The following is a 27970-nucleotide window of genomic DNA, read 5'->3' as shown; positions in this document are numbered from 1 at the left end:
TTATGTCTACAAGTTGGTTCTGTCGCACATGATGTATTGCCATTTTACATGTGCCTGCGGGTAAATACTGACAACCTTAAGACAAGGGATCATACTAAACGGGCAAAATAAAGACATTTCCACGTTAAGTTAACAGATGTATTGAAAATGGAGGGCATACGGATATCATTTTCTGTTATTTTTCTTATTTCTGTATGGACTGTATTAACTGATCTCAGCAATGCTCATCAAGGGTAAGTAGAGTCTCTACAATGGCTACTAAGGCTAGTGTACCAATAATTTATGATGTCAAGTAATTTACAAAGTGAAAATAGTTCACCAAATCTACTATCAATTGGTAAACTCAAAGAACAAATCTAAAGCCATAGACAGATGTCAACTGCACAATTCATCTGCCAAAAATAAGGATATGTGGTTTGATAGCCAATGAGAAAACTATTATCCGGAGGACGAGTACGTAAACAGTTATAGGCTGCAATGTACGGCATTCAACAATGAGCAAAACCCATTCATTTCAAATAATTTCGTTTTATTGTCATACAAGTTTGAACCTACCACCAGTACTTACACTCAAACACCAAAACTGGGGTGTTCATCTGTATACTTGCTTTAATATTAGAGCGTGACGTTCATTATAAATGACTGCTGTAACAGCGGGGGATCGAACCCGGCACCACTCTACCAACTCCTGTACATACGTAGCTTATTCAATGTCAAAAAGATAATCACAGAAATGCGGTGAATTTAAAATTAAAAAAAAAATGAGATCTTGTAGTGTTCAGTCACAGACCTGTCATAGAAATTAGACGCAATGAAAATGGAAAACAAAAACTAAAACAGATTCATTATTTTCAAGATGAGTCGCTAACGGTTTCATAAAACCACGTTTAACCCACCATTTTCTTCGGAAAATGCCTGTTCCAAGTCAGGAATATGACAGTTGTTTTCCATTCGTTCCGTTGCTTGACATAGTTTAACGTTCGATTTTTTTCAGTTTTTATGGACTTGCCTCTTTTTGAAGTCGCCATTTTTGTGAATACATTTATCATGGTTTCATTGTGTGAGTTCTTTAACAAAAAGATGGTACTATATGATATAAACTTCATCGATAACGACAGTACCAACTTATCGATTCGAAAGGGGTACTGCATATAAATCTTCCCTGAAATAGTTCAATCCATCTACAGTTGATATGTATTTAACTATATCAGAGACATATACACATATATATGTCTCTGACTATATTTTTATAACATTTCAAAAACACTATTCAACATTATATTTATTTACGTCTGACCTTAAGCATACAAATACACAATACAATCATAAAAGACACATTTTTTTATACGCGAATACACCGAATTACTTACAATAGAAATTGTCGTCAAAGTGTGAACTATAAAGAGTAATTTCATTAATACTACAACAATCGATTAAAATTCACACACAATATACTAATAAGATAGGTATACTGTGTCTTTTTACACAACATGACGACAACTAGACTTTTATTGACATGTTATTTCATATATCTTCTGAAAATGTCTCAAGATATTTTCATTTACTTGTAATAAGTTGGCGAATAACATGTTTATAGTTGTGTTCCCGCTCCATCATTGAAGTGCATTTACCTTGAAAATGTATATATACTAAAAGTAGAATTTACCAAACAAAAATTAGTAATAGATTTTACCGGTCTATAGATTTTGTTTTGATTGATATCCTATTTACGCATTTAAAGAATTAATAAAGTATAAGTCTGTTTTGTTCTGATGAAAGAACATATGTTTTCATATCCTTAGACATGATTGATGATAACTTAAAGTTTACTTCAGTTTTTTATCCTTTTGAAGCGCTTTTCTGGATGTACCTTCACCAGGAACGCTCTTGAAAGCTTTAACATTCGAAAGCCATGGATGCGTGACCTAATTGGACTTAAATAGAATAGTCAAATTCATCTAAAATCAACTTTGCATGAATGAGTTGGAACCTTAGTTTCTAAATAATTTCTTAATTTGTGAACGAGGAATTTAAATTAGTATATGTTATAAATGATGTCAGTATCGAAGTACTGACTACTGAGCTGGATTATATATTCAAATGAGAGTTTATCATCAAAAATGAATGATAATTTACTTGCATTAGATAACACTAGTAATGTAAACAGTGGATACAGTCATTTTAAAACACTGTGTTCAATATTTTGCTATTACAAATCCAATTCCAAGATCTCATGTTGTGAAAATCAAACTTGCTATAGTTTTTAAATATATTATCGTTTCCTAAACTTTTTTTTTAAAAAACATGTAAATCATAAAAAGTATACCATGAAACATATGTAGAGACAACTAACGGACATGTAACAAGAAATCCCCATATACGTACAATGTGTATTACATAATTAATAATGAGGCTAGGCTAATTTAGAAGGAATATGCATTATTCATGAGACATTTGTCGTTTTATTTAGTCTTTTGTTTAATTGTCTAAATATTTTGTGGGAAGGTCAATTAATCATGTTTTTTGGGGAATATTTCATTTTCTTTATATTTAGTTTACTTAAGAATAAATAAGAATTAACATATACTAGTTTGGACAATTGATTTATTTACGGTTTTTAAGGTTTTTTCTTTCTAATGGGATTATTTTGTTATTGCTGTTTTTGATATCATTTCTGCTGTTAAAGTTTTTTTGCAAAATGCTGCCAAAACTTTTGCTATGGATCCAGTTTAAACTGACTTCCAAGTCAACACGATGAAGTGAAATAAATGTATATTATTACATTTTACGCCCATTTATGTTACTAGTTTTATACAAAAACTTGACTTTTCGTGCAATGGCTGTGTTAACAATGACGGAACACAAATGACAATAAAGAGTTTCTTGGTTCACAGGCAAAAAAAAACTATTTATCATCATATGACTATCAATATAAGATTTCTTCCCTAATAAACATACAAGTACTACATTTTGTATAACTTGTATACATATTTCAGAAGAACGTGACATCAACTAAACATATTTTGTTTTCCTTTTACATGATCTAACTTCTTATTTGCATCATTTATTAACCATTAAAAAAATATGTGAATTAACGTCAATTGAATAAAAATAAAACCCATGTAATAAAAGGTGATTTTATCACTAGGCTTGTCAAGTAAATTTACACATTGTACTACAAATGTGTTGGTCCAAAACTAAACTGACTATTCGTCCACTCTAGTCCCTCTGGTACGCATACAGGTTTTATAGAGGTCAGGACGTAATTTATTACTAGATATGTCTTAGGAATCAAAGTAGTGAGGATACATGTATTGCATAAAATTTACAACTGACTCTATGCACCAGACCTACTCAGTTTGGAGTTGATGCGAATTTTAACTCAAAGTTTGCTTCTTTTTCTTCAAGATTTCGAATATTTGAACTGACAGCGGTATATTACCTTCATATGTGACCTATTGTGAACTCTGTAATGTAAACATCAATATCGATTGGTCATAAAAACCAGGAACTGTATGTTGCAATAAACCCCAAGGCAAAACTGATCTTAGCCAAAATATTTCTTATACATTCTTATTGCTTTAGTCCTTCTTAATAGTGCATTTTCAAATTAGCGACTTTGGTTCCAATTTTAGAATTTTTTTAACAAAGGGAGACAACATTTAAATGGGACAATCTGTGTATGTCTCATATAAGTTCAAACCGTATTGAAGGAGCCTGTTTTATTGTACGTTAGCAGTAAATAATTTTCATTCCGTAATCATCTATTTAATTTGAAATCCCCTTTTAACCATAAATGTGGTGTTCTCAAATCTCGCATAATAGATGATGTTCTTCTCATTAGCTTGCGTGGCCTATCTAAGAGTTGTTTCCCTTTGCCAAAAAATTTGAAATTGAAAATAAAAGTCGGTGATTTAAACCTACACTATAAGTAAGAAATAAGTCTGTGATAAATATGTCTGGAATACGCCTTACTTAGGTACGGTATATCGTAATTTCTTATTGAAGTATACATTTTAGTGCCTGTGCCAAGTCAAGAGCCTGTAATTCAGAGGTTTTCGTTGGTGGCTGTCTGCCTTATTTTTTTTCGTATATTACGTTTAGCACTAAATCAGACCATTGCTTTTTGTTTTTTTTTTTTTGTTTTTTTTTTTTAATTTGTCCTCATTTTGTCATGCAATGGCTTTTTATAGCTTACTATATGGGTTTGGTCGTTGTTTTAAACCGTGCAGTGCCCTATAGAATAACATTTTCTTGAATCCTCGTCTTTTGTTTTCTCATTGGCAATTATACAACATCTCCTTATTTTTACCATTTAAAACCACATATTTATTTAATAAGACATCCATATTAATTTATTTCACATTTTACTCATAACGAATCTTTCAAATAACCGTTTGCATTGATAAATGAATGATGAACGCTTAATTACAACAACAACATACATCACATCATTAATAACACTAAAAGAATAATAACGATTCTCTCCAGCCTTATATGTTTTATGTTTTTGGTTGTATTTTTTATGCATCTCGTGTATATTAGGAAAGGGATTAATAAAAGAACAATCAATCCGACTTTTACTAATCATTTTCATAGTAACCACTAGAGGGATATGTTTAATAATATTATCAATCACAAACCACCTTCAATCAAGTTAACACAAGGTGGCGATAATAAAAAGTATTGTCTTTATTTAGGTAGTTTATCTGATCGAATAACTATATATAATGCATGTTTTTATGTCTATTATTTGTGTCGGCGGTGCAGGTGTAGTTAATGTTTTTGGTACTAATGTTGTCATTAAATAACAATTCATCCTTTGTAAACAATATCCATAACATACATCATTAGCCGTAAAGTGACAATTTTGGGTGGAATACCATTTGCATAATAGTCTTATTGTATTCAACTACTAATTGAATTAATATATGAATAAATAAATGACTATTAAGAAATTAAGTTACCTATGCAATTTTACTAGAACTATTATATAAAGGTTACAAATCTCTCAGATAAAATTAACCTAGCCGAATATGACTGTTCTCTAAAGGCCACGTTCAATTTTGATACTTGTTTATCTATTTCGTTTTTCAGACCTGGGACTATTATACTAAAATAGTCCCAGTCTAGACACATGGTCTCGCGCATTCCTGATGAAGGTTGTTCCAAAAATAATTGTCTTACATCGCTTTAAAAAACATAAATCATATTACAACATTATCATATCTAAAGCATTATCCGACAATCAATATCCAAAATGAAAGAAAAGATAATAAAACGTACAACCCTGACAAATTCCTGAACCCATTGTTGAAATATTGTCGAATACTGAACCGGACACGTTTGAAATAAAATTATAGTTGATTTAGAAGTGAATTCATCTTTAAAATTGTAACTGCGTTTGGAAACAAAAATATCGTTTACTCCAAAATGATAAGAATGCATTATACTGTGTAACACGCATTTGTTGTAGGACAAGAGGTGTACATTTCAGGTTAATAGCCCTAAAGGTGAAATAATACAAGTTACAAGGATCTTCTATGTTTAAAAGTTAATAATGTATATATTGGATTGGATAACTAACCTATTAGGTTCTTTGTTTTATAATATTTGTAAACATATTCATATGATGTTTCACCCAAAATTTCAGTATATAATTATTTAATTCATTATAATGCTACTATTATTTGGGATACTGAGTAATCGGGATAATACAATGTTATCATAGAATGTGCATTCTAAGAATTATGTTAAGATATATTAAATGCAAGACTATAAACAAATATATTCAAAGAAGTGGGCCAATTTCCCATGAATAGGTTTCACACAAAGAAATATGTTTTATGTCTTTAAATCCGTTTACTAAAATTCTAAGCATAACAGCTATACGTGTGTACTTTGAAGTTTTATTAATATTATGATGTACCTTTAAGTATATGACCAAATTACGGATGCCCAAATCATCAATTTTGATAGAGTTAGCAATCGTTTAGTATATATCCAAAAAACTCTTGAAAGGAAATTTTTTCACCAAACCTAAATTCTATCAGAAGTCAAGCTCTTTATTGTCTTTTAGATGTAAACTATTTATGTGTCATTCGGGATATACACAAATAATCAACAACCTAAAAATTTGCAGTCATTCAATTTGTATCAAAACTGTCTTGAACAACAATAAGTAGTGCTCAATAACATTTTGATTTTATGGACATTTGAAGAATTGTGGAAAAATCATTTAATATGAACGAAGAAGATATGCGTTAAACGTCAATGAGATATAGCAATGCATTGGCATAAATTACCATAAAAATCTAGAACTTATAAAATGAAGTATCTGTACAATATATTTCTTAAAATGTGGAAATAAGCTGCACATAATCTTTGATAATTTATAGTCTCGGGAAATGTTATGGGATCAAATAAATGAATACAATTCTTATATACATGCATAAAAACAAACATATGTATTAAAAAAATGAAAATATAAAGTGCGCCCTTTTTTTATTAAACGAACGTTATTAGCATCCAATATTTCAAAATACGGGTTCATCCCAAATGGTTGTGTCATGATAGGTTCTCTTCTATCTGATACCTGTGTAAAATAAACAATATCAAAGACATGAAACAGATAACATGTGACTGAATTACTATAAAGAAAAACATATCAATATGTCAAATTTACACAAATTCTATTAGAAGAATTGTATGATACACTGTAGATGTGTCTCAATTGTTTATTGGTTTCTTTTGCCAATACATTTTTCTTTCCATTTACATAATTGTCAACAAAGATATAGATGTTTTTAATTTGGATGTTCACACACTAACATATAATATATTTTTATCTTGTGTGTGTAAATTAATCATTTCAAATAATATCTTATCGAAAGAGACACAATGACAGTTCGGGCCAATGTACATCAGTTTTGACAGAAATATGATTTCCGACAGGAAGGCCATAAACTGTAGTTTATTCCTGGTACACACCACCAAACTGTCAGTTACGTCTCCTGATCATTCATGAATAAACAATTACAATACCATTAGTTTGTTGGATTTGTTAAACGAAACATCGAGTTCTGTTCCATTGTAATTTGCACGATTCAAGTACACCGTAATAACCTTAATACAGCTAGTTGTTATAGAAATGAATAAAACAGATATGGGGTACCAGTCAGTGAGATAGCAACCAAACGATACAAATAATCAAAAGATATATACTGGATGACAGTCTAAAACAATAGACAGAAATCTATAGTCTCAAGTCTATTAATAAAATTATAACCCCGCCACATTCTATAAATTATGTGCCTGTCTTAAGTCAGGGTGCGGCCGCAGGCTGTCATTTGTCGTTACTGAATACAACTTTTGGGGTTTCATTGTTTTGTAAATAAATCTCTTTGTTTTCTCTTGAATTTTTTACATTTTGTCATGTCGAGGCATTTCATAGCTTGGTATGGTTATGGGTTTTGTTGAAGGCCATACAATTACCTATAGTTGACATCTGCGTCATTTGGTCTCTGGTGGATAGTTGTCTCATTGGCAATCATACCATTTTTTTTATATAAAATACAATGTATGAAGCTCCAAAAAGATGTGAATAATTTAATAGAAACTATCAAAAGATGCGCCATCAATATCTAATTCTCCAAATTACAAAAATATACGACACAAGACAACCACTGACAAGGTTCCTTACTTGAGACAGGCGTATAAATATCTGGCGAGATTAAACTATTTCTTTTTTTTTCAAAATTCAACTTACTCCCTTTTAATCTCGATCAACTGGCTAACAAAAGATACATAATAAACTCACCATAGATATCAAAATAAAAATTGTGTACGCCAGACGCACGTCTCGTCTACAGAAGACTCATCAGTGACGCTCGAATAAAAAAAAACCCGAACATACATCTTCTCTGTTAGCTCCTTTAGTAGTTAAAAGTAAATACTGATTAATCAGTCAGAGAAAAAAAACATAAAAATTAAAAATTCTCCACAATCTTAGTCTTATAAAAATTAGCTTTTGTTACATTTAGTTTCGATACACAAGTTTACCTTTTCAGTGAAAAAAGAACATTCAAGATTTCAATCTTTTTTTAAAAACACTCAAGCACAGATATTACATCACATTCACACGTTATAATGACGAAACACTAACAATCTACATATAAGCAATACATATGTAAGAAAATAACATGTTTCAATGAGCTATGAGTTAAGCACTAGTTTTTTTTTTTTTATTCTAATCTTGAATAGAGGGGATAGATATAAATGCCTTTTTTTCTTTTTTTTTCTTTTTTTTTTTTTTTTTTTTATATAGATTAGACCGTTGGTTTTCCCGTTTGAATGGTTTTACACTAGTAATTTTTTTCGGGGCCCTTTATAGCTTACTGTTCGGTGTGAGCCAAGGCTCCGTGTTGAAGACCGTACTGTGACCTATAATGGTTTACTTTTATAAATTTTTACTTGGATGGAGAGTTGTCTCATTGGCACTCATACCACATCTTCTTATATCTAAACTATACATCTTACTTGTGACTATTTTTAAATGCTTCCAAAAACCGCATTACGGCAGTATTTGAACTGTAAAACTCTACGAAAGCAAAAATAATTCGTCAAAAGATAAGCTTAATTGAGTGGTTGTCGTTTTCTACTTTTTATCATATTTGTTTTCGTTTATTGTTTTGCTCAGTTTGTTCTGCTGTTGTACTGTTTTGCCACTGTTCCAGGCTGGACGCCCTAACATGTTTAACCCCGCCACATTCTGTCTGTGCCTGTCCCACGCCAGTAGCCTATATTTCAGTGGTTATCGTTTGTTGCTGTGTATCATATTTTTCGTTTATTGTTTTGTACTCAAATCAGGTCGTTAGTTTTCTCGTTTGAATTGTTTTACTTTTTTTCATTTCGGGGCCTTTTATAGCTTGCTATGCGGTATGGATATATTCATTGTTGAATGCCGTATGGTGACCTATTGTTGCTAACTTCTACACCATTTGGTCTCTGGAAGAGAGCTTCTCATTGGTTATCATACCACAAATTCTTATTATTTATTTATTTTGCACTTTTGCTTTCTGTAAACACGTTGAACATTGTTTTCCTAATTTATAGCCGATACATTTGTATGTAAATAGCCGTTAACGAGACAAACAATTTCTATAGTGAGTCACTTCAGTAATTAATTCCAGGGTTGTTCTTTCTTCTATCCATCAATGTAATGGAATAGTTTTATTGTTCATACTTTGTTCATTGTCTAATGCGTAATACTTTATTCTTATATTAATAACATCTTTGATTTTACGACTCAACATGTATTTATCTTTTTATGTATTTAACCCCATTTTACTGCAAATTGACGGTTTCATAAAATGGTGAATTATTTGAAATAATAAGTTTTTTTCTATTTTTAGTCATAAATAGACTAAGTTATATTTAGAAGAATTTTTGGAACTTTTTGTTTTCAGTGCTCTTGTATTTCGTATTTGATTTGGCCTTTTATGAGTCTTATGTAGTCGAAATGTGTCGGGCGCACAAAATTATAAGCCTGCTATCTATGATGAGTATTGAGGAGAGAAGCGATGATTTTGTTTACATCTGTACATGCGATCTCAAATTAAACGCTTTTAAGAAGAAAATAGAAGTTTTTTTATATTTGTACATTCGATCGTCAATTAAAACCCTTTCTAAAAAAGACATAAATGAAAGAAATTGGCAACCAGGCTCTTCTACGTCATTTTGTCTCTGGTGGAGACTTGTTTCATGGGATATTATATCTGCATACTTCAGCCAAAACTATATTAGACACTGTAATAGCGAAAATGATGAGCAAAATAAGATCTACAAATAAGAAGCATTGTCGAAATCTTATTGGAGTTATTGGTGATTTACTTTTGTGTTTTAACTTAATATCTTGAAAATTATAATTAATAGATAGACTGAAACTTGAACAGCAAAAGATGGTCATCAAAATCAGATTTACAATTGGTCAAATGAATGAAATAGGCAATCCACTCCTTACAGTAGTTGTTGCCTCCTAAATGACAACACAAAATACAGAACACCAAAATTTGATTCAATAAGGAAGAGCATTGTTTTGTACCCCTCAAATTGAAACAAATAGTATATTTCTTTAATTTCATTTAAACATCATGTTAATTATGCTGATAAATGAATAGGGTGCTATATAACCTGGACACTTCCATTCAGAATATTCTATTCTGAAATGCATATGACGTCAGATTCATGTTGAAAGTTGTGAATTTGGTCTCATTTAAAGGCCATTTTACATTCTTTTTGGTTTCCTCACTTATCTTTATTAATAACAACTATGGTTTTTAATGTTTTTATTTGAGCGTTCCTTGTGAAGGTAAATCCAGAACAGCGCTTCGAATCAATCAAATTTACAAAATGTTACTTTCATTTTACTAATAGTTTTTGGTAAATCAGTTATGAGCCAAAAAGATATGTTACCCACATTTACATTCTTGTATGAGACACATTATTCGGACTCCGAGTCGACCAGTCTTTGCTTTTACTCCTAAATGACGCATGCTTTGTGGGAAAATAGCAAATACTAATTATGAAGAACACGGCCGGGGATCACACACGATGCGGTAAGATCTGTTTGGACCACAGGAAAAGACCATAACTGTTTGAAACTGCAGAATGTAGTCAAGGGAAATAAAGGAGGGGCTTTTCTCCAAAATGTATATGTTGAACATTAGTATGGACTAAATTGGTTTGTCATGGCCAATTCTGCGTGAAATAAATCACACTACGGTTCAAGCAATATTAATACAGATAGTTCAACGTTTATACAGTTAAACATGTACAACACAATGATAGATTATTGCGTAGATCTTACTATTATTATCAACCTTGTCGTTTAGATGTTCAATCATTATGAAAAAAGTACTTAATCCTATATACATTACATTGCAAACAAAAATAAAGTCTACGATAGTTCATTATAGTCACTTTTCCACACTATTGATATATCTATAAACATGACCAAAACGATCTGTTCAATCGTGCAAACGTCGCACTACATGTGTTCCTGGATAACCCGGGGAAGGTACTAACATGATACACCAAATTGTCTACACTAAAACACTTTTCGTACTACAACAGGCGAATAAAGATAAAGGTAGAATGAAAAAGACAGCCATTGTTTTAGAATAAGGATAGTTGTAACAAATGCGGATTGATAATTATAATGAGAAAAACTTATGGGTAGGAATAACATTCAGCATTGACATTAATATTTCTAAATATTGTAACAGTTCTTGGCAGTAGATATTGGTCGGGGCCTATTATAGCTGGCTATGCGGTATGGGTTTTGCTCATTGTTAACGACCGTAAGGTAACCCGTAGTTGCTAACCTGTACGTCTTTTGTTCTCTGGTGGAGAGTTGTCTCATTGGCAATCATACTACATCTTCTATTTTTTTTATATTGGTGAAGGTTCTGAGTTCTTGAAAAATGTAAAAAAGAGAAAACACCCCCTATAAAATAATTGAAATTAATCAATCGTTAACAAAAACTTATTTGTAACAATGTCATCAAGGTTTGTCACAGTTTTTAACTGTTTATTACAGATTTAACATCTTTTTTATCTTCATAGATGCTAATACGTCAAATTGTATAAACAAGATGTATTTTCACAGTTAAGTGGATTTGTTTGACATGTTGCCGATGACTCACTCTTATCATCGGGGCTATCATGGGATGTTTTATTACAAGAACAAAATTGGAGAATCGAAAAGAAAAAAGAAAAAAAACTATGAAGACATGACTGGAATCATTATTATGTTTCTGAATTGACTATACGAATTTTACTAACCGAATCGCTCATTGTTTGCAAGTCTACTACTTCACTAAAAAGAAGAATTTTGACCAGACAAGTTTTATGATCTCTTTAGGTCTTTGTTTGATACGATAAATGTACCACATCTTTTTATTTGTATATCATATCTGCATACTTTGGCCAAAACTATAGTAGACACTATAAATAGCGAAAATGGTTAGCAAAGTTAGATCTATAAATAGGTAACAATACCGAAGTCGTCAGTCGACTCCTTATTGGAGTTATTGGTGATTTACTTTTGTGTTTTTCTTAATATCTTGAAAAATATAATTAATAGATGAACAGCAAAAGATGGTCATCAAAATCAGATTTACAATTACTAGTAGTCAAATGAATGAAATTGTCAATCAACTCCTTACAGGACTTGTTACCCTCTAAATGACAAATTGAACCCATTATGTCATTTTTACCTATCAATTTGAAAACTATTATGGATGGACAGAAACTCTGTCCATCAGAAATCATCAAAAAGCCAAGATTTCGACTCAACATAGTTTCCATTCAACACAAATTTTCTTTTTTGTATCAATTTTATGCAACAATAATAGGTGAACGATACCAGTTCCTTGAACCCTCTAGTAAAGATTCCGACCTGCTGTTGTAATATAAAGGGAGACGTATCACACAAAATATGTTTAGATATTAGGTTTTGCTTTTGGAATGTAGACACAAGGAGTATTACACAAACGTTTCCAATTTCATTTTCAGTCAAATGATCGTTACCAAGCAGTCAATGGTCCAAGTACCAGAAAATAAAGATGACAACAAATGCATGGCATTGTTACGAAGGACGGTAATTCGTAAAGAACTTTTGACCTACCCATGTTTCCATCCAGTTCCAGGTGTTGTTCCTGTTGTCGCACATCAAACGTAAGGTTTCTTTTATTTTAATTCATTTTTTTTTTAATTCTTTCTAGGAATGAAGAAAGATAAGGGTATATACGTAAATGAGACAGCAACCTAAGACACAAAAAAAACCTGTAAGGGTGATCATAGCCTTCCGGCCAAAAAGACGTTTGTCTTTTTAGAATTTCTGTTTTTTAATGGGCTTAAACTCCTAACTATCCTACTGCCTGTCGATACATTTATTTTTGGCATTGCACAAGTCATGTCTTCTTTGACTGTCCATTAAAATACTAAATCCCTGGGATGTGTTTTAGTTGATTTTAGTCTCTGATATTTTATTATTAATTGTTTTTGGCTTTTAACTAGCTGTCAGTAACTGCGAGTACTCTCAAATCGTACTTTCTTGTTTATTTGACCTGTTGATACTAATTGTAATGCTTTTTTGTTATTTAATGTTATTCAGGGTTATATCTGGTCTATATACCAGCTTTGATAAGTGTATGGTATTACTATAAATTTTCACTTCATACTATGAACATCAAAATTATTCATTTTGTAAAAACATTTCCTTTCTCTATTTGAAATGTACACGTATACCTAACAACACAATTATTTTCATTTACCTGTGTTTAAAGTAATTGCAAATGGCTGATATTTTTGTTCGAGCATAAATAAAAAAAAAAATTTCTTAAATTGTTTAACATTTCATAGCGGTTTAACATGTTACTTTTATTATTCTTCCCTTAGTTTATTTATTTTGTATTTACATTGTATCATAGATCAAATTCATTTGTTCAGTGTATGTTCACTGGTGTTAATATGTCCTTTGATTGAGTTAAGCCATTTCAGTTGATATTTTATAGTGTGTCTTTCTATGTTGTGATGTTACACTATTGTTCCAGAAAAAAGGAGAAGGTTTGGTACCATTAAAACGTTTAAACCCGCTGCAATTGTTTGCACCTGTCCTAAGTCAGGAATCTGATGTTCAGTAGTTGTCGTTTGTTGATGTGGTTCATAAGTGTTTTCCCGTTTGAATGGTTTTACACTAGTAATTTTTGGGGCCCTTTATAGCTTGCTGTTCGGTGTGAGCCAAGGCTCCGTGTTGAAGACCGTACTTTGACCTATAATGGTTTACTTTTTTGACTTGGATGGAGAGTTGTCTCATTGGCACTCATACCACATCTTCTTATATCTATTCAACTTAGTACTTGAAGTGGCCTTCAATTGTTTTGATTCGAGCACCAATGATGAGTATTATGTAGAAGAAATAAGTTAGAATAAAATTGTTCCTGTATTTTACTGAAAAATTTAGTTGGTTTTTGATAGAGTCGAAACAATGTTTGTTCCGAGAGAAGAAAAAAAACCATATCCCCCTAACAAAAGACAAATTGTTGGTGCCTTTGTCAATTTTGACATCTTTTCAATTCACTTTTATCAAGTAAAAAAGTGCCAATTTCTGTGTTCATACTTACAAAGATGCGTTATCATTTGATAAAACCAGGTATTGATTATATTTTTGAAACCATCCTATCAGCTATTGTTAAAAAACAACATTGCAACCTGAAAATATATATAAAAACCAAACTTTGTTAGCAAACACGGTAATCTACTATATTTCAGTACAGATTTATTTTTTTCAATTTAGACCAATGGGATTAGTATGTAGAGGATATACTAACAGTCCCTCCACACAATATATACGATTACCTACATGTTGTCCAGGATTCCAACCTGATAAACATGGTCACTGTATACGACGTGAGTATTACACTAATGTATATTTCTTTTGGTGGGAGGTAATGCAAGCGCTGACTAAATCCCAAAAACATTTATCACAAGTTTTTTTTTTATTATTTAATTCTATTTTATTTTTTGATGTTGTTTTGTTTGTTGTTGTTGTTGTTGTTGTTGTTGTTGTTGTTGTTGTTGTTGTTTGTTTGTTTAGTTTTTGTTTGTTTTTTCTTGGGGAGGGGGTCATTTTCAATTCATTGCCTCAACGTTTTTTTTTCTTGAAAATCTTTGGCCATAAACGTACTTGCTCATTTATAGTTCATAAAGAATGCAATATAAAAAAAAATTGGATTTCATTTTATTTTTCGACCAAATACATTGCGTTTTAAGATAGCTGAAAATTCCAGAAATAATCATTCGTTTAAAAGGCAATAAGTTGGTGCTCTACTGGATTTACAAATAAATAAAATATTAGAGATGCAATAAGACAGCAACCGGACGACACAAAAGCTATCAGACCAGAGTCTTATCGATATTTTACACTTGAAATCAAATTGAGTTAAACTAATTATTTGAGATCTGAACAACACTCTCTAATTTTAGTGCAGTAAAACGTAAAAAGAATGCACATTAACAGTCAGTACAGGAAAAGCACTCACTAGAGTAATCTGTAATTGCGGTATACTAGATAAAACCAATGCATGGACAATAAAAATAAAAAACCGTATTAAAGTGAGGATCATTAAGGCCAGTTTTTGGTCCATGAAATAACGTTGTTGAGAACTGTTCAAATTCGCACATTGTGTTTGGTAATGTATACGGTCAAGAAATATAAATGAATTACACAAGATTTTTTATGTTATGACGTCACATTAAAGTCATAATATGCATCTTTTTCATGAAAACGAGAAAAACTGATGAATTTAAAAGCGGTTTTCTATCCAAATTGCCTTGGTGGAAACATCGTGCGCAGCCAAGAAACAACAACATATTATTGGACTCAATGAAAACAAGCACAAAGTTCTAAACCTGCCTATAAGAAATCATACATCATTATATTGATGGCTGTAATACGTCAGTTCCGGGATACGGTAGAGAGTTGAATCTGTCATGTGACTTCCATCACCACGTGACCAAAATGTAGGCATCGTCACTTCCAACACACGTTGAGCGAACGGGTGAAACAGTTTGATCTTATACTGCACAAATTATTTGAGAAATTAAAATCTAATAAGTTGGTCACCATCCCTTCAGTCGTACGGGAATTAAGATTACGTACATATGGAGCATAAATTATTTCTAGACTACCCTGCAGAATGACGATTCTGAAAGTGCTTGAAACTTTAATAGAGCAGGGATACAGGCGCGCCTTCTTTCTGGTAAATGACGTCATAAAGGCGTGCAAAATTGACGATCTTTTCCGGTGAAAGACATGATTCCAGAAATAGCCTATTCCGAGTACTTTTCATACAACAATTACAGTATCAGTTGATACATTCTGTAGTCTTCACCAAAAACTACATAGACCTAAATTAATTTGCATTGATATTAGTTTCCTTTTTCCTAGTTATAATAAGTAATTAATATTTAGATTTCAATTGGGACCAGTTTTGGCATACAGTCGTTCACCTTTAACTTTCAAAAATGCCATCACTAATCATATTATTCTTTTTCAGGAAACGATATGTTGATGACGGAAACCAACCAAAAACACCATCAAGACCAACAACAAGGTCCAAAACGTCTAGAAGATCTGGAGGAATATCCAGCATCATACGAAAAGAAACGTCAGCAAACAATGAACAAAGTTCTCTCCCAGCCAAAACACTGGGCACCACATCCAATGATAATGAGACGCATTGACGCCATCTTAAAACAACGTCAACATTTCCTTCGTCAAATGCAGAAGGATATGACAAAACCAACACAAAAACAACTGACACCAGCTTCATTAATGAATGGATTATTCCCTGATGGTCCTCACCGACTGCTAGGTCAGCAACAGTCGAAGTCTGTTCCCGAAATCCCAAGACAACCTGAGCAAGCTGTCAAAAATCATCAACAGCAGAAACCTATGCATCAACATCATAATCAAATGCATCATGATATGTCGCATGCATTCCATTCTGCCCTCCATAAACATAATATCCCACATGAACACGATAAGCAAGGTAACCCACAAATGCATGCGAACCAACTAAAATCTAATAATGCCTTTGTTAATCAACAGAATATGCAAATGTCGGCCAAAAATCAAATGCAGATGACACGGCAGCAACAACTGTTCCAGCTTCAACAACAACGACAACGTGCAATGGATATGCGTCAAAGAATGCTTCATCACAGACGGATGCTACAACAGGCCCAAGCGCAAAGACATCAACACATGATGATGCAAAAACTACAAAATAATGCTCAGCAAGGCCACCGTCAGATGCCAGTTATTCCAACACAACAGCAAAGCCATAACGAGAGACAAACAATACCACCCTTTGTTATTCGTCGGCAGTACGTTAGTAATGCTAAACAATTTCCAAATGTCCCACAGATGCGCGCGTCTGTTATGATGGCTATTAGTCCACATGCAATTCAGCATTTCTTCCAACAGACATCTGTCCGTGGTTTCCCCAAAGTTCCTACTCATCATATGAACAGGTATCCTGTTCAACTTCCAAGGATACCAGTAGAAACACCTCCAGTTAGCATAAGACCAGGACCAAATTCCCCATTCAGTAAGTTGAACATTTTGTACTACAATAGTTCAAGACTCTCTTCTGATCAAATAATGGTGATAACTTTTTTCGATTTTCAACAAGTATTACTTTTAACATCTGCATAGAGTAAGTTTCTCTATTTCTGTTTGTTACAAGTAGATTGGAATTGCCATCACCACAGAGCGCAGCCGGAAATAGATACAGCTATTAGTAAGTTTTGCTGCTTTTGACTTGACATTGGAGCGGGCGTGTTTTAACATTTTTGCAATTCTGCCAAGGTAATTGGTTATCAAAATCTAAAAAAACTAAACGAAGTAAACGAAGTAAACAATTGAGGTAGTTAGGAATGTAGTGTATTAGCATCAACTGATTTTTTAGCTCATTTGCGCATTTAATTTTAAAAAGTAATAACGCTAACATTAAAGAACAGTATAGAATATAGTCACCATAAAGATCTTTTTAACATCTTAACAATTTAGGTTTTATATAATTCACTATACATTTAAAACTATCGATTTAATCATGATTTCAATTTAGTTTTGAAAGTTTCCTCAGTGTTTAACTCAGAGGGTCACAATAGGTAAGGTGATGAAACAAGACAGAATTTGAATATTACAGAATTAAAACGATACATTTTCAAGTCTACGTGTATTATAAAATCAAATGTTATAAAGCTTAAAAGAGAGGCAAAAGATACCAAAGGGACATTCAAACTCATAAGTCGAAAATAAACTGTGCATTGCTGTTGAAAACAATGATAATACATTCTGGCAGATTCACATGTTCTAAAATTTTTACCCCATCCAACTATCTATTTTTTAAAGACCCTAGTGTGAAATAAACATATTCGGGGAAATTGGTCCGACCTTTATCACAATTAACCCATATATGTATTCGCTTCAGTATTTAAAGCGGAATCAATGCATACTTCATAAATTTCCATTACTATTTCCTGATGTAATTGTAAATGTGAAGGCTTGGTAGTTTTTGTTATATAAACTGCTTTTAAATGCTTTATTGATTTCTTATCTATAAATTTTAAATACATTTGTATTTTGTTATCGTTTGATTGATTGATTGTTGATGTTTTGGATTAGCGCCTTGTTACAAATATTTCATGCATATTCAGGCCAAGAACAAATTAATAAATTCTATGTGTAGGTTCTGCGAAGTGGGTCAATTTGGGATCTATGAAGGGAAATTTCAAATGCAACTGGAAACAGAGATTAGGTTGGATAGGATCAAACAGTTTTTCCTTGCAACATGCCATCTATGAACTCTTCAAAGATTCGCGATTTTTGGTTCTTAATCCTCTTCAACTTAGACGCAACGCGTGTCTGCCGTACTAAATTATAAGCCTGGTATCTTTGCTAAGTTTTTTTTTCAACTTACAGAGAGAGTTGCATTCTCCCTACCAAAGGCATCGGATTTAACTTTCGTTCACATTTCCATTGAACATCACTGCTTATCTATATACCCTGGACAGCAAAACGGACGCCCCTAAGGCATTGGTTTTACGACCGGATAGGAGAAATTAAGAAGACCATATTTCCAAATCCCCAGTTACCCCTTGCAGTCTTCAGCATTTGAACTTTTAAAGATAATATTTAGCTGTTAACAAAATGAACAAAAAAAAAACACAAATCTGTTTTTATATGAAAAGTGATCTGATTATTTTTTTTCATTATGAGTATTTTCATTATTATTGTTTATATACTACAAAAGATGAATATATTGAAATTATTTCAAACGCAAACTGTATAAAACAAACTTTTATTTATTAACTTCAACAGTTTGTGTCATAACATATCCGTTCTTATTGCCAATGTTCGCTCACTACTAACCGTCTTTTGCATGATATTTGAAAGATATTCGACGTATTTTTTACTGTTAAAACAGTTACTAATAACGTGTTTAAAAATGAGACTGTACTAGGTGTAAAATCACGCTGGAATTTGTAGGCAATCTTTTAAATCACATGCAGTATTTGATAAATTTGGATCATTTTAAAGTAATTTACTACCAAGTTATTGTTATCAATAATTGGCGCACATTATTAAAATCTAACTGAATATATCAAGTGTTAATATAAGACCTTTTTGTTGACAGGCGTACATTTTTTACCAGAATGTTTCTCTCAGTACTGTTAACTAACACTTTTTGTTGACAGGCGTACATCCTCCACCAGAATGTTTCTCTCAGTACATGATGGTTGTGAAGAAATGTTTCCAGGAGGCTAACATACAGATTCCACTTGATCATAATATGTTCAATGTAAATTATAATTACAACGGCGTTTGTCAGTAAGTATGTAGTTAATCATATATATCATATGAGAAGACCGTAATAATCTTTTATCAAAATCCTGTATTGCATATTTTTATGGAAATCCCCTATCAAGTCCTGTAATGTATCATAATCCAGGTAACCAGTGGTTTATAATTGCATGACATGCGTTTTATATCTATATATGAGAACTTTTTCATTTGTCACTAATGTGATATTTTTAAACATTATCATACTGATTAACATGTGTTCATAAACTAACATTTGCTTCATTTTTCGTATTATTTCCAACGTGTGAATTTTTCAAAATATTTGCAAGCACCACATTAGTTTCGGTATATTAGGATTGCATATTATGCATTGGAGTGATTTTTTTATGGCAATACAATTTTCAGTCAATTTAGCAACTGAAAAGGGTACCCGAAATACGTTTGGGGAAGGGTCCTTGACTGCCCGTTATAAGCAGGTGTCCGTTTCTGTGTTGACATGAATTATCATTGATATGGTCATAATTATAAATTAACTGCTTACAAAACTTTGGATTTCCAAAATACTAAGGATTTTCTATCCAAGGAATAGATCACCTTAGCTGTAAAAACCTTGGCAACAATTTTATGAATTTTGGGTCCCCAATGCTCTTTAACATCGTACTTTATTTTGATTTTTTAACTTTTTTGATTCGAGCGTCCCTGATGAGTCTTTTGTAGACAAAACGCGTGTCTGGCGTACAAAATTTCGATCCTTGTAATTATGATGAGTTTATTTAATGGAGGTATCCGATAGACTAGATTATAGCGTTCGCAGGACACTTGTTTCTATACTAGTCTTAATCGTTTGAACTATTCTTCAATATTGAAATTGATGATTGTTGACAATTGAAAATTCATGAAAATCACGGTGCTTTCACTTCCTCGGGCATTCTTTAGTAGTAACATACCTTCTGCTCCTGCCAATGGCACTTGCATATCTCAGTTTATTAAATATTGTAGAGCTTGATTTCGTAATTTCACAGCGTGTGACAAAGTAAATACTTTAAATACTTAATGCTCTAGTTCAGCAAGGTTGTAGAAAAACGACTGAAATTATCACGTCACAAATTTTATAGCTTTAATTATGAAATTGTTGACCATTACAGTTTCTCGGTTTCTAAACTCATTTGTGAAAATTTGACTCTGTCATAAATCTTGCATGTTCACTGTCAATCTGACATCAAAACCGGTTTTGTTCTAGACCTAAAAACTTAATACTGGTTTCGACTTTGGAATGATGTAACAGATGATGCATGCATTGCAAAAAACGCTTACCCTGACAACGCACATTATTTCACTACGTTTGAGTTACACTACTTGTGTAGTTCATGTGGTTACATTTATTTTCACTGCCACGTTTGTATGCTTTAACATGGTCTATTTATTAGTTGAAATGTGCTTAGAACTGAACTAGCTTTCAGTAACTACGAGTACTCTTAGATCAGTACATTATATCTTTGTATCATTATGTAAGTTGCTGTTTGTTCTAATTTTGTGCGATTAAACAGTTCTAGGTTACATGGAGGGTTGAGCGTTCAGAAAATTATTTGAACCCGCCGCATTCTCCATGTAACTGTTTCGAACCATCCGGAGCCTGTAATCCAGTGATTGTCGTTGGTTAATTTTTTTAATAACTGTTTTCCTGTACTGTTATAAGCATAAATTATGCCGTAAGTTTTCTATTTTGATTTGATTTTGCGTTTTGTGGCCCGGTGCCTTTTATAGCTTGCTTTACGGTATGGTTATGGTTTATTGTTGGTGGCCGTCCGGTGTTTATCTCTTTGGATATCATACCACGTCTCCTTAACTCGTTATGGTTTATTGTTGGTGGCCGTCCGGTGTTTATCTCTTTGGATATCATACCACGTCTCCTTAACTCGTTAAGTCTCCTTAACTCGTTAAGGTTTATTGTTGGTGGCCGTCCGGTGTTTATCTCTTGGGATATCATACCACGTCTCCTTATCTCGTTAAGGTTTATTGTTGGTGGCCGTCCGGTGTTTATCTCTTTGGATATCATACCACGTCTCCTTAACTCGTTATGGTTTATTGTTGATGGCCGTCCGGTGTTTATCTCTTTGGATATCATACCACGTCTTCTTAAGAGATATTAACTCAACATCAGTATATTACATTATATTTACCATACATTTCTTGCACTATTGGATGATTTGTATGATCAAAGATTCGATGATTCATTTTCACATTAATGCAGATCTATTATTCATAACTTTCATTGAATATTTATACGCATAGGGTCTTTTCATCGGAAATAAACACATTTATTCTAAAACCAGTTGTTGGCATGATAAGGGTTATGTTCTTATATCGTATATGTTATGATGTTATGATATTAAACCCCTAACGGGAGGGATTGTGCTTGATTTTCATATGAGGAAGACATAATCTTTCAATCAGTTTACTAAAGTAATTGAGGTGTGGAGCTGGCATGTCAGTAACTGCTACTAGTCCTTTGTAAATTTATGTTGATTGTTGTCATTTTGCTTAGTTTCTTCTGTTACCTATTCTAACATCGGACCTGGACTTCTTTTAAATTGAATTTTATTGTGCGTATTGATGTGTGTTTGTTTATTTCACATTGGCTAGAGGTATAGGGGGAGGGTTGAGATCTCACAAAACATGTTTAATCGCGCCGCACTTTTGCGCCTGTCCCAAGTCAGTAACCTCTAGCCTTTGTTTGTTTTTGTTTTGTTTTTTTTAATTTTGGTTCATTTATATGTTTTGGAGTTTAGTGTCACTTCCATTTTCGCTGAACTAGTATATATTATTGTTTAGGGCCAGCTGAAGCCCACATCCGAGTGCGGGATTTTCTCGCTTTTTTGAAGACCCATTGGTGGCCTTGGGCTGTTTTCTGCTCTTTGGTCGGGTTGTTGTGTCTTTGACGCATTCTCCGTTTCCATTCTCAATTTTATTATGATTGATAAACTACATTGTAGTTATAAAAATTGAAATAATTTCGCTAGGGTCATAGTTTTAGCAAGACATGTCCAGTTCCATAGCAATATATCATTACTAGTAACCACATCTGTTGATTTGGTGCAGTCTTTTATCGCCAGCCCAGTAGTCAGCACTTCTGAGTCGACATAAATTATCATTGATATGGTCATAATTATAAATTAACTGTTTACAAAATTTGAATTTCTCGAAATACTTAGGATTTTTACCCCAGGAATAGACTCCCTTAGATGTAATTGGCAAAACTTTTCGGAATTATGGGTCCTCAATGCTCTACAACTTCGTAGTTTTACTTTTTTTATTCAAGCGTCACTGATGAGTGAAGAACTTAGACGAAACGCGCGTCTGGCGTGCAAAATGTTAAGCCTAATATCTATGATGAGTTTATTTACTGACGTTAACAGGGTATGATATTTCTGTTTTAGTTCCCTTGGCTGTTATTTGCATTGCTGTTTTCAGACAGGGTTATTTTTGTCTTTTTTTAGGAATCGTGAGATGATCATCGCATGTATATTCAACCATCTTTCTCCATGCAACTCACCCCAAGAACAACATCTTGTCAAAGCTACAATTGGACATACTGTGGATGAAATGAATAGATTCTGTCAAATTGGACAAAGTATGTGATTCTAGATATACCTTCTTTGTGAGCAAAACAGACTCAGTCGATGATTATTTATCGGTTTTGCAAAGGTTTAATTTCGCTCTTACTTTGATAGTTTTAAAACAACTAAACACAATTTATTATTTTATTGCTAAATGAAATTATTTAAAGTAGATTAACTTGTAATTATCAGTTTTATGAATGTTAAAAAAATAAACAATTCATGTATCATATATGAATACAGGTTGCATGAATCTCTAGTTAAACGTTTTAACCGATTGATAAGCAATAGATAATTTGTATATTTTTTTAGCGATTTCCTCGGTTTTTGTTTATTACCTTGATTTGTCTCTTCCTGATCGATTTACGAGATTTGAACATCGGTAAACTACTGTCACCACCTTAATTTACAGCGCAATGAAATAGGTAAAATAAGTAATAAACTATTTACTCGCGACTAAGTACAGTTTAAACTACTTAGTATTCGTATTCTAATATAATAACAATCTGTGACAATAAATCACAATAAATCCAAATTATAAATGATAGTTTCAGAGATACTATATTAATTGCATAATGAATGCATTTGATAGCAATTAAAATAATATACGGAACATGTGAATAACCCAGTAGTCAGCACTCTTGTGTTGACATGTAATATCATTGATTAGTTCATTTTCGATAAATTTACTGTCCATGAAATGTTAGCTTATTAAAAACACTGAGATTTTTCTAATCGCAGGCATGAATTGCCTTAGTCGTATTTGGCACATAAGATTAATTTTTGCTTTTCAACTTCGTACTTGATTCGACCTTTAAACTATTTTGATACGAGCACAACTGATGAGTCTGATGTAGGCGAAACGAGCGTCTCGCGTACGGAATTTTAACCTTGGTGTATTTGATAATCTTTTTCTAAATCAGGAAAATTTTCTAGACATTTTTTTGTAGAAAAAGAGCGAGAAGATACCAAGGAGGCAATTGAAATTCAATAAAAACAGACGACACCATGGCCAAAATAAAAAACGTTGAAAAGACAAACAACAAAAACAAAATATTATACAGAAAAACTAAGCGGAACGTATCTGTGGTCATCTGTGACACAGATATTTCATACCGGTCAACGAAATCACGATGGCGTTCATTAAACTTACAAACAAAAGAAAGATTTCAACTTTACCACTTAATAAAATGAAATAAATTCGGGATGGGAGTGGGCCAAACATATTGTATGTGCAGTTAGATATATAGTAGATAGACATTCTATCAATGGAGTCAATCATAAAAGGAACGAACAAATTAATGAAGAACATGAGTTAATGTCATAAGAAAGTACGATGGACGGAGAAAGAAATCGACTGACAGCCTATACTTATTTTCTTTGGACATTATGCGTTACAAATATTACTTAGGTACTTTTTATTTTAGTAAATGGAATAGAAGAGAGAATGGGTGGAAGAGATGAACGTGTTCCAATGAATCCTGATCATCTAGAACAACCAATGGACAACGTTGATCCAGTACCAGAACCTGTCCAGGAAGTTCCTATCATACCAGAAGACCACCATGCTATTTCACTAGGACAGCATACTCTTAATCTTCATGCACATAAAGGTGAGTAAATCGTAAACATTTATTCTAAATTCTCTTGCACATTAACTTAGTACGTTGACAGAAATCATCTTTTTTGTGTGTCTACCAAAGCTACGGATTTTGTGCTGACCCACAAGTCTATATGGGCATTATCTGAGAAAAAAAACATGTACACAGAAAATAACAAAAGTAAAGGATCTATTCGTGGAATTTGTTCTACAGCAAAAATTTCAACTTCAGCGCGGTCACCACATCGCATATTGGTAATCTTTACAGGATACATTTAAACCAGGTTTAATCCACCATTTTCTACATAAGGAAATGCATGTACCAAGTAAGGAATATGACAGTTATTTTCCGTTTGTTTGATGTGATTGAACTTTTGATTTTGCCAACGACAAGGAACTTTCCGTTTTGAGTTCGGTATTTCTGTTATTTTAGTTTTGAAAAAAGTGGTTCAGTTGATTCGTAATTGAAATATAATTTATTCATGGATTACGACTAACCGTGTGATTTTCGTGCTTTATTCAAAAACAAAATAATCATTTTAGAGGTTATATTTTTCAATAATCGAAAAATTGAAATTGCAGAATAAAATATGATGTTTCCAAAAAATTCTACATTCTAAAAATGCACTTTCTTATTTCATTCTAATGGTATTTGTAGAAAAAGTAGCACAGATTGATGAATATCAAGGAATTCTACCTGAAGCACCAGTACCAGAGAATGTAATTGAGACAAAGTCTGATGTTACTATTTCCGAGCACAAAGACAGTCAAAATGTTATAGGTACAGCCCATGCACATACCCATGACGATGATAAGGACCGTGAACATGAGGTACACATGATGGAATTACAAGAAGAACAATATTACTTGCCGATATTGATTGGAACTGCTATAGGAGTGGCGGGAATATTCGTTCTTCTTTTGGCCATCTTTTGCATCTGCTATAGAAGACGTTTACAAAAGAAGATATATTTAGAGAAAGAAACTGAGAAACCAAAACTTTTTGACGTTTATACAATTGGTGTTCCACCACCAGTGTACGAAGTAAACGGAATTCCTCCAATTTCTTACGAAGAGGCCAAAGGAGAAAAATTTACTGGAAGTCCAACCTCGGTCAGACGTCACAATGCCGAAAACGAATACCAACAACCGGAAACAGGAAGGAAATCTGGTGTCGTATCAGACATTTGAACACGACGATGAAATATTTTCAACTAGACAAAAATCTCGACCGCCACAAATGAATGGTCTTGTCAATAAGCTTGATGTTTTATAGGACATTTAGTGATAATAAAATAAATGATAATTATGTGTGCTTAATTGTGAATGTTGTAAACAACATTATTTCAGAACATTGTGCTATTTATAATGAATGATGATATATAATATTGTTTAAAGTGTGATAAATAAACTTACACAAAATCACTTGTTTATCCATCACATGATATTAATATCAAAACTATTGGAAATACTTGAAAGAGATTTTGGTGTCCCATGTAAGATCGAAAAAGCTTTAGATTAAAAATTTTATCATATTTTTTAGAGAGAATTGTATTTCTACATTAACAATAAGACCCCCTGTTAATACTTACGTTTAGGGTCAGTCTGAAATGTATATTTTGTCATTCGTTTGGAGGTCAGTTCTAATTTTTTTTAAAGAAATCAAACCTGAGTAAGAATAAAGAATTATCTAAATGTGTCCTTGCTTTATTTCATTCAATTCGCAGATTCTAAGCAAATAAAAATATTATTAAAATACCGAGATTACCAATGTCCTTAGCTCGTAAACTCATTTTTGAAAAAAAAGATGAGGGAATCGAATAAGCTTTAATTGGAGCGAGACCAGGTACGTCGACAGGTCAAGCGTCTCCTTCTACCCATCAGCCTCCTTGCGTATCTGGACTCGATAAAACAATATCAAATCAGGTTAAAAACAATTTTACTACACCAGATTCGAATTTCGAAATGTAATGTCTCGTCGATGAAGATTAGGACGAAAATATTTAAAGTCCAAGACCTAATACTATAAACATCAAAGTGCTGATAAAATCCAAAAAAAGGACCAAAAATAAAGCCATACCTGGACACAGAATCAGCTATGCACGAGGGAGATACATTCCTTAAATTATAATGATTTCGAAATTTTATATCAGCAAAATTAAATAAAACAATATCCGTATTTTCTACAAGGGTTATGATACCCTTGTGATCTAACAGTCTACCAGCAGATTTATCGACCCAGTGTTAGTAGTAACAGTAACGGTACCACTTCTACTGCACCAAATAGGCATTTCGACAAGTAATGTCTCATCGGTAATGCTCGGGCGAAAATGTTTAAAATCCAAAATTGATACAATTATTGACGACCTGATTGAACTTAAAAAGACCAAAAGTAAAGCTGAACCCAAACAAAGAATCAGAGCTATGCATGAGGGAGATCCATTCATTAATTTATAATGATTTCGAAATTTTATAACAGCAAAGTTAAATAAAACAATATCCGTATTTTCACAAAGGTTAACAACACAATCGATAAATGTTCAGATCAGGCGTCCTTTCTGTACGACAACATTGCGTATCGGTTTATCAATTCGGGTTTGCGACCGTAAAACGTGTTCAATGTAGATTTAAGTCGTTCTTCCTCGAAACCCTGCAAAATGATATGTTGCGTTAGAAGCATAGTCCTTTTGATGAAGTCCGAACATTGTGAACAGATCGATTTATTTGTGTAAACGCCATCAGTTTCGGCAGAGCCAGAGAGGATACGTTACTACTGTTAAATCGGAAGTGAACAGTAGTAATACTGAAATAGTCACGTTTGTGATAGATCTTAATTTGAAGTTGTCCATGTGTGTCAATCTAAAATAAATTAAGATAAGAGACTCACCTACCTATTTAGGTATTAGTTCAATTCATACTTTGCTTGGATATACTAGTTGCAAGGACTCCTAAAACTGGGGGTCACTTATTTACAGGACATAAAGAATATATCTGAAATTAAAACTACAGATTTGTTTGTGTTGTCTCTGAAAAGGTTTTGTATACATTTTGGTAAAATAAATACTTAGTATAAAAACAAATTGGTCAGATAGGTGCACAATGGTTACCCATTTTAATTTCTATTGTTTGTTGAATTATCAATCTACCAATCTCGACAAATATGTTATAAATCAACAAGTCCGGTATTTCGAAGAAATTGTATTCCCTTTATTTGCTGTTGGAGTCATGGTGGTTCTTCACAAAGTAAACCATTTCTTGCCTTTAATCAAGGAATATTTATCAAATAATCCTATATTTGTAGAAAAGGCATCGTTTAAT

General features: G+C 32.6%; 1 protein-coding gene across 2 annotated transcripts; it reads left to right on the top strand.

The window, feature by feature from the left end:
• On the top strand, nucleotides 1–26351 carry LOC127725776 (uncharacterized). Of its 2 annotated transcripts, XM_052233046.1 has the most exons (9): nucleotides 1–233; nucleotides 12577–12738; nucleotides 14360–14472; nucleotides 16122–17177; nucleotides 17319–17369; nucleotides 19330–19462; nucleotides 22933–23066; nucleotides 24480–24665; nucleotides 25311–26351. In XM_052233046.1, exons 1-9 carry the CDS (start codon nucleotides 148–150, stop codon nucleotides 25841–25843), a joined length of 2454 nt encoding a protein of 817 aa, XP_052089006.1. In that variant the 5' UTR covers nucleotides 1–147; the 3' UTR covers nucleotides 25844–26351. The 2 variants fall into 2 exon arrangements, with proteins under 2 accessions (XP_052089006.1, XP_052089007.1); XM_052233047.1 differs by lacking the exon at nucleotides 17319–17369.
• Nucleotides 26352–27970: the final 1619 nt, after the last annotated feature.

Source organism: Mytilus californianus, unplaced genomic scaffold, assembly GCF_021869535.1.
Source record: "Mytilus californianus isolate M0D057914Y unplaced genomic scaffold, xbMytCali1.0.p SCAF_15, whole genome shotgun sequence".
Lineage (NCBI taxonomy): Eukaryota > Metazoa > Mollusca > Bivalvia > Mytilida > Mytilidae > Mytilus > Mytilus californianus.
Note: the sequence above shows the minus strand (reverse complement) of the source record. Positions and strands in the feature narration are given on the sequence as shown.